This window comes from Epinephelus fuscoguttatus, linkage group LG15 (assembly GCF_011397635.1).
Source record: "Epinephelus fuscoguttatus linkage group LG15, E.fuscoguttatus.final_Chr_v1".
Taxonomy (NCBI): Eukaryota; Metazoa; Chordata; class Actinopteri; order Perciformes; family Serranidae; genus Epinephelus; species Epinephelus fuscoguttatus.
This window is the reverse complement of record NC_064766.1, coordinates 12,154,849-12,167,588: the sequence shown is the minus strand read 5'-3', so window position 1 is coordinate 12,167,588 and position 12,740 is coordinate 12,154,849. Positions and strand designations below refer to the sequence as shown.

The following is a 12,740-nucleotide window of genomic DNA, read 5'->3' as shown; positions in this document are numbered from 1 at the left end:
TAGAACTCTTAACTTTATTTTTTGATTTATGCACTGTGGTTAGCAGAAATAAATCCATAGAACACTGGGCAGATTGTCGCTACTTTGGAAACAGGCATTCTGTGCTTGTAGTGTTTTGGTATCCCTTTGCTACATCTATTGCTACATTAGACATGTGCCATAGAGTTTATAGTTTGTAACAATAAACTGCAAAGAAAAACATGGTGCCTCCGTGTTGCTCTTTTCATTTTTGGGTAAGTTTGGTTCTGCCATTAAAACCCTTTCTATGTCCTCTCTTCAGGCTATTTCCAGGCTTTGTGATGACAAGTACAAAGATGTTCGGAGAGCTGCGAGAAAGCGCTCAGCCAGCACAGACAATCTATGTGGGATCAGATGGGTTCCTGCAATCCTCTCCTAACCACTATTAATCTGCCATATACTGAACACTGGCATCAGGCTACAGACACTGGCTGGATGAGAAAACTCTAAACACATGAGTGGGAACAGACCAACTTCACTTTGGGTACCAAGAAGTCGAAGTAGAAGTCGGTGGAACAGTGATCCAAACCTGAAATCAGCCTCTGGATTTCACATCTTTAAACTGGAGACAACAAAGTGAAGCCACAGCTGTAGTTTTGGGAGTTGAGGTGAACGCCAGGGAGGTCGATGCCTTCACAGTGCCTCATCTCTTCTGTTCATGAAGGAGAGAAGTTCCTGGTTATATCTGCGAGGGAAAATCTAGCTTTGGGCCAACCAAGAAAGTCCTGGACAAGGAGCCCTCAAAAACTTCCAAGGACATGGCACCCTGAACCTGTCTTAATGTATTCTGGACTCAGTATTCTGGTTTTGTGTCTGGCCTAATATGAACGATTTGACATAACCTGCCTTTGAGATGGCCCTGCAACTCCACGGTGAAGCATATTATTTATTTTACTATGATTATGTGAACTCACGTGAACAGTTGCAGCTGCCTGAACCCATAGCACCTGCAGAATTTCAACAACAGTAGTGTAGCACTGGAATTTCTACTTGTTATTTATTTCCTTTGACAAGTCGTAGAATAATAAAAGTGTTAGGAAGTTTTCTCCTATTTGGAAATATTTGTATTCAAGGTTTACAATATTTCTAGCGCACCTCTCGATACTCAGGTAGTCTGTTTTACCTTTTGATTTATTGTGATGCTCCTCATTTGAATAGACTGAGGGTTGAAACTTCAAGTGACAAACAAATTGAAGATGGAAGGAGCAGGAACAGATACATTTATATTTTGGGGACATAAAAACAATTGCTATCACATTTCTTTCAGACTACATAACATGAGCATGTTTTCCAGAGGTTCTGATTCAGTATTCATCAGACTTTGGTTTTATCTGAACATGACTTTGTCAGGCTGATTTTTCCACGAGCCAATCCAAATTTAAGAAGCCCCAAAGAGAGTTTGAGTAGAGTAAGCACACCTCGCTGATGACATCTAGTGGATATTTTTTAGTATTGGACAAAACTATCATTTCACCTTGTGTTGATTTAAAGGGTCAGTTTACCCCAATTCCAATTTTGTAGTGGTATGTTCTGGAATTGAGGCTTCTACTAATGGCAGAAAGATGCCAGGTTATTTTGCACCTTACAAATTTATTCAGCACCAAAATACACTGTTACTGTAAAACTGAAATTTCAACCTCAAACCGACACAATAATCACAGCCAACAGGGTATACTGGTCTGACAAGCACACTCTGCAGTAGATGCTGGTCAGTAGAGGGTGTGAAGAGGCCACAAAGCACTGCTTTGTTGTTATTGATTTAGTATTACAGAGCAAGATAACAGTATATCTACATTGCATTGGAAAATAAATAAATAAATAAAAAATCTCCAGTCTCATAAGTCTCACACTCAGTGACTTTTACCCCAGTGTCTTTATTTGATAGCTGACCCCTTCATAGTCAATCAGTTTGATTGATGCTGATAGTTCTCTCTGGGTTAAGGGATTTTTACAGCTTTCCCTATTTTTTAAAACCTAATGACTAAAAATGCATGAGTGTAGATCTACGAACATGGTGCAGCCCCACTATATGTGACCAATGTGCATAAACTTATGTCCACCCAGCGGTGCTGGTTGCTTCTGGCCGCATCTTGATTTGTCATCTTGATTTGAGCACGTTTGAATTTTTCAAATGGTCATGTCCTCTCATTGCACCGCCAGCTTGGTCCACATTGCAGGTACCATGGCATAATTCGTCACTTCCAATACACAATGAATGGGAGTGAATTTCTGGCTGCGTATAGTGGAACTGCACTGTTAGTTCCTGAGAAGTTCACAGTTTAGAGATTTACACCTTGCTGAGCAAAAGGGATCAGAACTTTTCAACAATAGTCTGGACCAAAGAAAACTAAACAAATGTAGGTGTCTCATAGGATCACAAGTCTTACAAGAGTCTTCTTTTGTTTCCAGCAGTTGGTTTATTGTTGGAAAGACAGTCATGTAATAACAACCTTTAGCTGTCTCAAGCTGATCTTCCAGTGATTTGCTTTCTCTAATGTGTGACCAACAACATCAGTGTGTCCTGTTGATCTGTCCTTAACAGAAAGTATCCTACATTATGCCCCAGTATTAAGAAGTCATCACTGCGGTATACTTTCATTTCCATTTAAACCCCCAAACCCTAATATACTGTACACACCAACACTGGTTTAATCAGAGGCTTATTGTACACTTTTCAATGACACTCATTTTATTAGGATAAACCCTGACTGCTGAGCCAAGTTTTTAAATGTGTTGAAACTGCTAACAAATTCATTCTTTTGTATTTCCATTGTATATTTAATTTCCATAATTGCTACTGGCAAATAACCGATCAGGTTTCCATGTTTGTCTTTCTCTCATTTGTCTGAAAAATAATGCACTTCAATATAATTATTTTGCAAATTAACTTTGTATAATGTATAAAGAGTTCAAAAAAACTGAGACAAGCCAGTTGTGAATTATTTATGTGTTAATTTGTGTTTTTGATGAAAGCTCTTGTCTGGTGTGATTTGCAGGTTTTCTAAATTTGTGACAAGGAGAGTATTTTGTTTCACAGTGCTGATATTAAAATGAAGCTGCCCTTAGCTTTTAAGTGTCTCCTAAAATAATAATCATTACTTGTCTTGTGGCATGATTGTTACCTTAATCAGAGATTGATCCAAGGCCATTTTGCTGTCTGACTTAAGGTTACAATTGTCTATTACAAGCCTGCCTACGTGTGATTGTCAGTTTCCAGTAAGGTTGACCAGTGCCTCGACATCCCAACAATGCTTTGATGGCAGCCTGGTAAGAATAGCTCTCTCCACAGGTCCTGGCCTCCGCAGACAACAGTGAGCAGCAGTAAGAAAATGTTTGAGGTGTCTGTATTTAGTGTCAAGCTGTGAGGGTCGGCAGTGTTATTCTGGAGCAGTGTTGAAGGGGACAGCAAGTCCCAGCCGTCTCCCTGGTTTGGATTAGTGTAAAGGAGCATTTCTTGACAGTATATCGTCTTGTTTTCTTATGGGATCTGGGTTAGCGCTGAACAATAAGGATGATGGGAGCAAGAGATCTACTCTTCATCACTATCAGCCACAGTGTCTCCTTTATGGGTAAGTTTTCTTTAGTAGTTCACATTGTTAGAATAAAGCAGCGTTACCCAAACAAAGAGTAAATGTTAAGTGCTGTCAATTTAATCAAATATGAAAATATATATATATATATATATATATATATATATATATATATATATATATATATATAGATATCTATATATTAATATTTTCTTAATCCGAGGCTGATCAGTGTCTGAATTTGTGTTTTTCTTTTTTGTAATTTTGTCATGTTCTTGGTTTTATTTTCATGCTTGTTTTAGTCAAATAAGAGTACTTGTTTTTTTTTTTTTCTGGAGTTTCTTCACAAATTAGCTTGTCATGTTTGACACATCTGATTATTTCTCTTCAACGTAACTTTCTCTTCAACGTAATAGGGTTGTTGCGACAACCCCATTTACCCCACTGGGGTCACTCAAGCTTCATCTTTAGTTTATCTAACACCTGAGGTTTAGACTCGAGTCATGTGACTTGGACTCAAGTCATGAATTTGATGACTTCAGACTTGACAAAATCAAAAAACACTTGCAACACGACTTGGAATTTAATGCCACGACTTGTGACTTTACTTTGAACCTTTTGACTTATACATTCTTGATACCTTCCCCAAGACCAATGATTAAAAAGTATGTTATTTAAAGTTTGCCAAAAAATAAATTAATTTCCTAAATCAGCTAAGATCATTGCTATTAATATTTAACAAGTCGACACGTAATTCCCCCTAGATCCACTTTGAACAAATCCGACAGCATCCAGTGAAGTTGCAGGAGCAAAACCAAGAAGAACTAACAATACATTATTGAACAGCAGTTGGTAAAAATAATAACAAAGATAATGTTTGCATACAAAACCTATGTGGCGGTCAACAGAAACAAACTGCAGTATGGAAAACATGTGGGTCAAAAATTATAGATAAAGAGCAACAACTTTTGACAAACTTGTTTCAACAAATAAATAAAAAGTTTTAAAAACATTCATGATTTTTTTGTAAATTTAATACATTATTAAATGGTTGTTTAAGTGGCATTACATGTGGTGAAGAGCGCATTATGACTTGAAACTCCTCAGTCTTAAATTGAGACTTGAGTGTAAAGACTTAAGACTTCACTTCATCATCTCTTTTTGATTACAGGCAAAACCTGGTGGATGCTGATGCTGGTTCTACGCCTGCTAGTCCTCCTGCTGGCCGGCTTCACCCTCTTCAGTGACGAGCAGGAAAGATTTATCTGCAACACCATCCAGCCAGGCTGCTCTAATGTGTGTTTTGATGTATTTGCTCCCGTATCCGTCTTCCGTCTCTGGCTCTTCCACCTCATTCTTCTCTGTCTTCCCCATGTGCTGTTTGCAACCTACGTCATGCATAAAGTTTTGTCATATCCCTATTTTGGAGGTTCTTACTGCGACAGGACTCAAGAAGGTTCACCTTTCAACCTTGAGAATTCAAGGTCCTCAAGAGAACTGTCCTTGCATAAAGCTCCACTTCAAGACCTCCCACGTGAATGGGGAGCGCCACGTTTCTACTGCGCCTACTTCCTGGTTGTAATTCTACGGATCCTTCTAGAGGGGGTTTTCGGTGCAGGCCAGTTCTTTCTCTTTGGTTTGTCCATTCCTAAGAGCTTCCTCTGTTACGAGGCTCCCTGCGTAAATGGTGTTGAGTGCTACATCTCCAGACCAACTGAGAAGACCTTAATGCTCAACTTCATGCTGGGTGTTTCCTCCTTGTCCATTCTGCTAAGTCTGGTTGACCTGGTGAGCTCTATAAAGGCAATGGTGAGATGGAGGAGGAAAAGGGAGATGCTGATGGAAGAGCTGAGTAAAGGAGAGCAAAGCAGTATGTTTACATCAACAACTACGACTGAAGACAGCAATGTTCTTTTAACCAGAAGATTCAGTCCGAGTGAAAGTTCAAAGAATGGTCTCAAAGATGAGAAACATGCTCCTGCTGTTGTTCCAGATGTTGACCCTCTTCGTGCAAAGGTGAATGGTGGAATCCCGATTAAAACTGGTGAATCCACTAATGACAAGAGGCCAGAAAGCAAAGATGCTAAGGTGGAGATGTCTCAGTCGCCCACTCCCATTAGCACTCCAGTACCAACTCACTTTGTCCTCAACAGCCACCTGAGACCTCCACTATCTCCTCGAGGACCACCGCCAAACCCCAGGACCCCAACACCTGTGGGTGTCAAAAAGCTGGACCAGTACACTCCAAATGGGGCAAACTCAGGCCAACACTCTGATAGCAGTGAATCTCCAGACAAGAGGGCATGGGTGTAATAGTCTGGGTGTCCGTTTATTGCTGTAATTGGACAAGAACTGCTGAACATCTACCTCTAAAGGGCACAGATACTTTGATTTAACTATTATTTTTTTAGCATGAATTCACTGAAAGAGATGGCTGATTTGCAAAAAAACCCTCCACCAATAGATATTTTTTCTGACACAAATAACTATGTATGATGTGAAAAGTGTTGCTAATGGTGACAGCACCACAGAGAAGCATTTTAGCAACTTTTTGCTCATTGTTTTGGTTTTACAAAATTCTATTCTCATACATCCAGCTGTTTTTAGAAACCCACTGTAGCCTACCAGCCCTGTGCCAAAATGGCAGAAAATTTGCAACATGTCATTAGTAAGCTAGAAACACTTTTAGCAAGCTAAGCAACATAATTAGCTAGCAAGCTAAATATCTGGCATTAGCTAAAGAGACAGATATGTATGATGTAAAAAAAAAAATACTGCTAATAGTGACCCACAGAGAAAAAGCATTTTAGCTCATTGTTTTGGCAATTCTCCTCTCATAAACACAGTTCTTTACAGAAATGTAAGCTCTGTTGAACCTGTAGCCTACCACCCCAGTGCCAAATGGCAGAAAATTAGCAACATCTCACTAGTTAGCTAGAAAGCTAAATGCTTTTAGCAAGCTAATCAACATAATTAAACAGCAAACTAAATATCTGGCTAAAGAGAGCTAAAGAGACAGATATGTATGATGTGAAAAAAATGCTGCTAATAGTGACAACCCCACATACTAATTGCATTTTAGCAACTTTGAGCTACTTGTTTTGGTTTTACAAAATTCTGTTCTCATCAATCCAGCTATTTTCAGAAATGTAAGCTCTCTTGAACCTGCAGCCTACCAGCCCAGTGCCAAATGGCAGGAAATTAGCAACATGTCACAAGTAAGCTAGAAAGCTAAATGCTTTTAGCAAGCTAAGCAAGATAATTAGCTAGCAAGCTAAACATCTGGCAATGGCAAGCTAAGGAGACAGATATTTTTCTCAGGATTTGATGGAGACTGAAATAGACCTGAGAGGAGTGTGGATATTGGACTTACCTTCATCTGGTGGGTAGAAAACTAATGAATGATAATGTTGCACCCTGTTACGGTTTGCTTTTAGCCATAGCAACCAAGATGATTTAAGTCAGATTTAGTGTTTTCCGCTTCATTCAAAGTCAGTTAGTGCAGCCTTGAAAAAACCCAGAACATATTTCAGTTTAGTTATCACAGAAACTCAAAGGTTCAAAGGATATAAAAGTAACTTGACATATGCAAAATGTTCATCTTTGTACAAAAAGACAGTTCTAGCTGCTTTACATATGTTCAACAACAGACTGAAATCAGCCATCTTGTCTCAGTCTTTGAATTTGTTTTGAGAGGCTTGGTTTCACGTGTTTCTCCATACATGTTTCCTAAATGCTAATTTTTTTTTTTGTAAAAAATGGTAATAATAAAATGAGTTACTTGGTCAAAAAGGCTTTGTCTTATTCAGTAAAATGTAGCTGATTCACACTGTTTTACTTTGTAGCCTAACGTCTGAGGCCTGTTTGCTTAACACCCTGAGCTGTTTCTGCACAAGAAAATGTGTCACTCACAAAAATACAGGCTGACCTTGACAAGGCAGTTACAGTGCTCAGCTGTTGTCTGGATGACTGAGTGCTAGCAGCCACAACAGACACACTGACCCGACCCCCTGACCTCGCTCAGTGACTCAGCCATGACCCGACTAAAGCCTCTGATGACATAAGACCTTCAGCCCGCCCGCCACCATCATTCAACATTAGCTCAGCATGCTAGCAAAGTCCCTACCATTACCTATGTGACACAGAAAGTGATTTATGATCACAGTCACAATGACCTGACGGCTGATAAAATGCTGTGTTCAGGATATTTTGTTATTAAAAATTGTCTGGGGTGCAAAGGTTCAAAAACAGGAAACAGGAAGAGGAAAAGGAGCCTTAGGCTAGTATAACAGAAAACTTAAAATCTGTATTATCAGAACCATTTGGGTCATGAGAACATAACAAAAAATTGTAATGGCCTCATGACTAAAATGTTTTCCTGTCTGTGTTCTTTTCATCATCCTTATGTTGTTTATCCCATGGAAGAAAACTGTTTTTTTTTTTAGTTCTCCACTGTTGGGAGTTCTTTGCGATCACAGTTAGCTGTGTGCTTTTATTGTTTTTTTCTATTTACAAAAGTGTCCAAAACATCATCCTGGGACCAAAAAACTCTCATCTTAAATAATTGTTGTAATTACTGGAATACAAATTACAACTTTAGCCAGTAACTGACACTCCTGTCCGGTCTAAACAATCATAAATGCAACAACACAACCCCTGAGACCAGTGTAGCCATGACCCTACACATGCCACATACCCTTCTCATTCTTCTTCTGCTGTGGTATTAAGGGGCAGCTAAGACGTAAAGAAACACCAGCAGGGTGGCCAGCAATTGGTCAGGTGCGCAGAGAGGATTCTATTGTCACTAGTGGAGGTCAAAGGGTTGAACAAGCAAACCTAGTGACCCCGCACATGCGTCAATCCCGATCGAAACAAAACAAGGTCCCTAGGTGACGATATGTATCTGTTGTTGCTGACCTTCCTGCAACTTGTCAACACAACACTCACACACACAAACAATTTTGCTAGCTATGTGTCCTTGGCAAAACCTCAGCCACCATGTCTGTCTTAACACATGGTGCAATAATGATGTCAGTCATGTTTAAGGCACTGCTTTGTTGTGCGGCCTATAATAAGATCGTATGGGACATGTTGCTTGCACCTACCCTTGAAAACACAGGTTTACACAGTATATATATTATGTAGGACTTTTTTATTGGCATGTTTCACAGGTTTGAAAAAAAAAAAAAAGCCCGAATAAAGAGAGATCACATGCATGGATGAATTAAAGAACGGGGCTACAGTGCTCAGGAGCAGGGGCCCAAAGTGTCACCTGCAAAATGTCAGTCAAACTATCAACTGGTAAGAGACTCAAAATGACCACAAAGAAATGCAAAGGAACTGCAAAGAGACACAGAATAGCTACAAAAACACACAAATTGACCAAAAAGACAAAACTATAACTCAAAGACACACAAGCTGACCTTTAAAGAGACACAAACTGACCTTTTAAGAGACCCAAAATGACTTTAGAGACTCAAAATAACCACAAAAAGATGCAAAGAAACTACAGAGACACAAAATGACAACAAAAAGATACAAACTGACCAAAAAGACACAAATATAACTCAAAGACACACATATTGACTTTTAAAGAGACACAAAATGACAACAAAGACAAGCAAAGGAACTACAAAAAGACACAAAACTACTACAAAGAGACACAAAACGACCAACAAAAGACACAACTATACCTAAAAGACACAAAAATGACTTTAAAGAGACTCAAAATGACAACAAAGAAATGCAAATGAACCACAGAGACACATAACAACCACAAAAAGGCAAAAACTGACCAAAATAGACACAAATATACCTCAAAGAGACAACAGTAACGATGTGCAAAGGAACTACAAAAAGACACAAAATGACTTTAAAGAGACACAAAATCACCAAAAGAAAATGCAAAACAACTACAAAAAGAAACAAAACGACCAAAAAAGACACACACATACCCCTAAGAGACACAAAATGATTACAAAGAAACATAAAACAGCCACAAGAACACAGAAAGCTACCCCAAAGAGACACAAAACCACAATAAGTAAATAAATAAATTAAAAATCTGACAACTTTAAAGAGAGGCAATCAGCAAAGCCAACACAAAGTCTGTGTGTCTTGCTCCTATGTAGGAGAGGTTGTGGGGCCTTTTGCGTGTTTGTGCCCAGGGGAACCACTGTCTCATAATCTGCCCATAATTGCATAGCCAAAAGTATGTGGACACCTAAGCATTTCACCTGCATGTGTGACAGTTTCACATCTTATCTCAAAATCATTGCCATTAATTTGCTGTTAATTTGCTGTTTTAGTAATCAGATTTGGGAATGTGTGCACTAGACTTGCAGTAGTAGTTGTAAGATTTCTCTTGATTAGACCCAAATTGAAATAATGAAAATTGCCCTACACCAAAATTACACAAACAGTGAAACAAAGAATATAACTTATTTTGGTATTTTGTGTAGAAATCCTTCAGATATTGGCACATGAAGGACCCTCCCTGGTTATCTTTCGACCGTCATACAACTTGAGGATAGTGTTGTTTTCACTGCCATCTAGTGGTCAGAGGTAACTATGGCAGTGGAGAGAAACAGCATGAGAATGTAAACATTTTTTGCCATACCATTTCAAATACTTTGGTGAAATGGGTTACTCATGTAATAGTTATAAAAATAAGTGGAAAATAAGAACGAACCAATAATAATGAAAAACAAAATAAAAATGTTTCAGGAGACTTGAGCCTCTTTTTTTGGAAAGATATCTAATAAAAGGTTCAGTGCTGCTTTTTCAACCTAAAAAATAATATGTAACATTTTACTTTACATATGAAAAGAGCATTACCTGAAATTCACCATTCATTGTTTTAAATCTAAAAGGATCCAGCCTGTGACAAATATCTTACTATTATTTTAAAAAGATCTGTCATGTGTTTGACTTTTCTGCAATAAAGGTCTTTAACCGGTAGATATCTCATTCAGAGACAAGAAGCCTCATATATGCACCTTGTGATGCACAGCTGTGCTCAGTCATCAACACACAGCAGAATATTAGGAGTTGGTGCCTTCGCTCCTCATCGATCTCTTCCTCAACTGAAGTCCAACACGTCAACCTGCATCCGCTTCAGGTGCAATAACACACTCCGATCTCATGGGTGACAGATGGAGGAGATTGAGAAGTAGGAGGGAAAACTCAACATTGACCACAACAGCACATCAGAGAAGATGTCAGAGGCATCAAAAATATTGATTACCCAGCATCCTCTTCACCTCTAAAGGTTGTAGTTTAGATGAATGTGAGGGGGATGGGTGGAGTTTGTCCCTGATGGCTGTGGCTCACATAACAAAATCTATTCTGTCTCCCTTTGATGTAGATGATGAGGAGTTGCTGAGTGGTGAAGGAGAAAGAGTGATCCCAGAGTGTTGGTTTTGTGTTAAGGAAAGCTGAATGGCATCTAAGTCTTGTCTTTGCTTTGACTTCTTGTCCACAGATTAGTTCATTAAGGAGGCTGACAAAGATATGCTGCTCTTGAGCAAACACCAGCCACCGTGAAAATGATTTGAAGCTGAAAGGCTGCTCGGGTTGAAATCTGCCTTTCTTTGCCTGTACCTTGAAAGGAAGATCAAGGTCTTATGTGTGCCATTTTTAAACAACCAATTGAATTAATTTTCCAACCTTGGTACAATTATCAGCCCGCACAGAGCAGATTTAAAACTCATAAGCTCTGCTCCTGCTATTCGATCAAAGGGGTAGCCTACTTTATCGGCTTATTCATTTCCTGGAGGATTTAGGAGAGACACATTCAAATAAAATGGTCAAAACTGAAGCAGAAGAGGTGGGGATATCCTCTCTTTTGTCTCTAGATTAAGTGAATCTAAAACCCCACTAGATCCTACACTTCCCATAATGCAACTCAATTGCATTTTTTTCTTAAACCTCACCTGGCTGGAAAAGTTTTTCAAGCTCCATGCACCCAGGTCATAAAACAGATTTTCTGCCAAATCTGAGATAATCTAGCTGACTCTGGTTCATTTTCTCAGATTTTGGAGCAACACCATACATGACACAACCATTTTCACACTCTGAATAACACTCTTTGGGACAAGTAACCTGATCTTCATGTGTGAATTTAGCAGTGTGCCTATTAAAGTCTGGAAACATTCACTGGAGAATATATCCACCCTGGTCACAAATGTCCTATTCAATTAAGTTACCACTAAGAACTATACTAGAGCACGTTTACTGTTATGTAACAGAGTTTAAGATTGACAAGATATTTCCTTGGCTGCTTTTTTGGCAGACCTCCTGTCTGTTTCTGTAAGCAGAAACTATTTCCCTCAGTGGAAATGAAGCTTTTATTTACTTGTATTTCACAGATAAGAAACAATAAATTGTGAAGACAGTAAAGCCCCCACTAAAATAATATTTAAGTCTGTGTGTGATTTATCCTTCAAGGATTTATACTTCAGCATTTATCCTGGCATAATGTGAACAGAGGAAATCTCTGCTCGTCGCTAGGCTAATTTATACAATGTAAAACGCCATAGGCCAGCGCTACGTTAGCATGTTGTATTTGCTTGGAGAACATGTTTAGTATGACAGTTGATTTGTCGGTGAACTTTGTGAGTTGTAATAGAGCCAAATTGTGTGCCGTCACTTTTGTTAAATGTTGCTGTTGTTCCTGGTTTTATATGAGAATAGGAAAAAAATCGCTAGCGGCTAGGCTAATTTGTACAATATAAAATGCCATAGGTTTGTGCTAATAACATTAGCGTGTTGTATTTGTGGGAAAAATGTGTCCAGATAAAGAAACGTGAATGCTGCAAAGCCAATTTGCGTAGTTGTGTTTGAAATTGGATCTATTAAGCCATGTTTAATGTGTGTTTTGAATCAACTAAACTTTACAGCACCTCCGCTGCAGACTAATGTTTTGGAGGTGTAACTGCAGAGTGACACAGACAAACCACTGCACAAGTATAAATGCTCACATCGCCGTAGGCAACGTGCTTAGGCTACGGCATATAGCCTATCAGCTATATTCACTATTTTTCAAACCATTTGACACGATAGAATGCCTAAAATCCATGCATCATTTGGGAAAAACATGATAGTTACCAAAGGAAGAAAGTCATCCTGTTGAGCCTACGTCCTATTTTGAATCGTATTGTTGTCTAACTGTCCTCATCATTCTGAAAGTAC

The 12,740-nt window shown here is 38.8% G+C and overlaps 2 protein-coding genes across 3 annotated transcripts in view; both read left to right on the top strand.

Annotated features, from left to right (window-relative positions):
• Positions 1-2,940, top strand: part of LOC125902418 (cyclin-Y-like) — a 31,732-nt gene extending 28,792 nt beyond the window's left edge. For both annotated transcript variants that reach the window (XM_049598739.1, XM_049598740.1), the window contains one exon: positions 281-2,940. In XM_049598739.1, coding sequence (XP_049454696.1) covers positions 281-397 — 117 coding nt within the window. In that variant the 3' untranslated portion in view covers positions 398-2,940. The remainder of the gene's footprint in view (positions 1-280) is intronic.
• Positions 2,941-3,532: 592 nt separating this feature from the next.
• On the top strand, positions 3,533-6,295 carry LOC125902095 (gap junction delta-4 protein-like). The gene is made up of 2 exons (XM_049598223.1): positions 3,533-3,587; positions 4,720-6,295. Exons 1-2 carry the CDS (start codon positions 3,533-3,535, stop codon positions 5,859-5,861), a joined length of 1,197 nt encoding a protein of 398 aa, XP_049454180.1. The 3' UTR covers positions 5,862-6,295.
• The last annotated feature ends 6,445 nt before the right edge of the window (positions 6,296-12,740 follow it).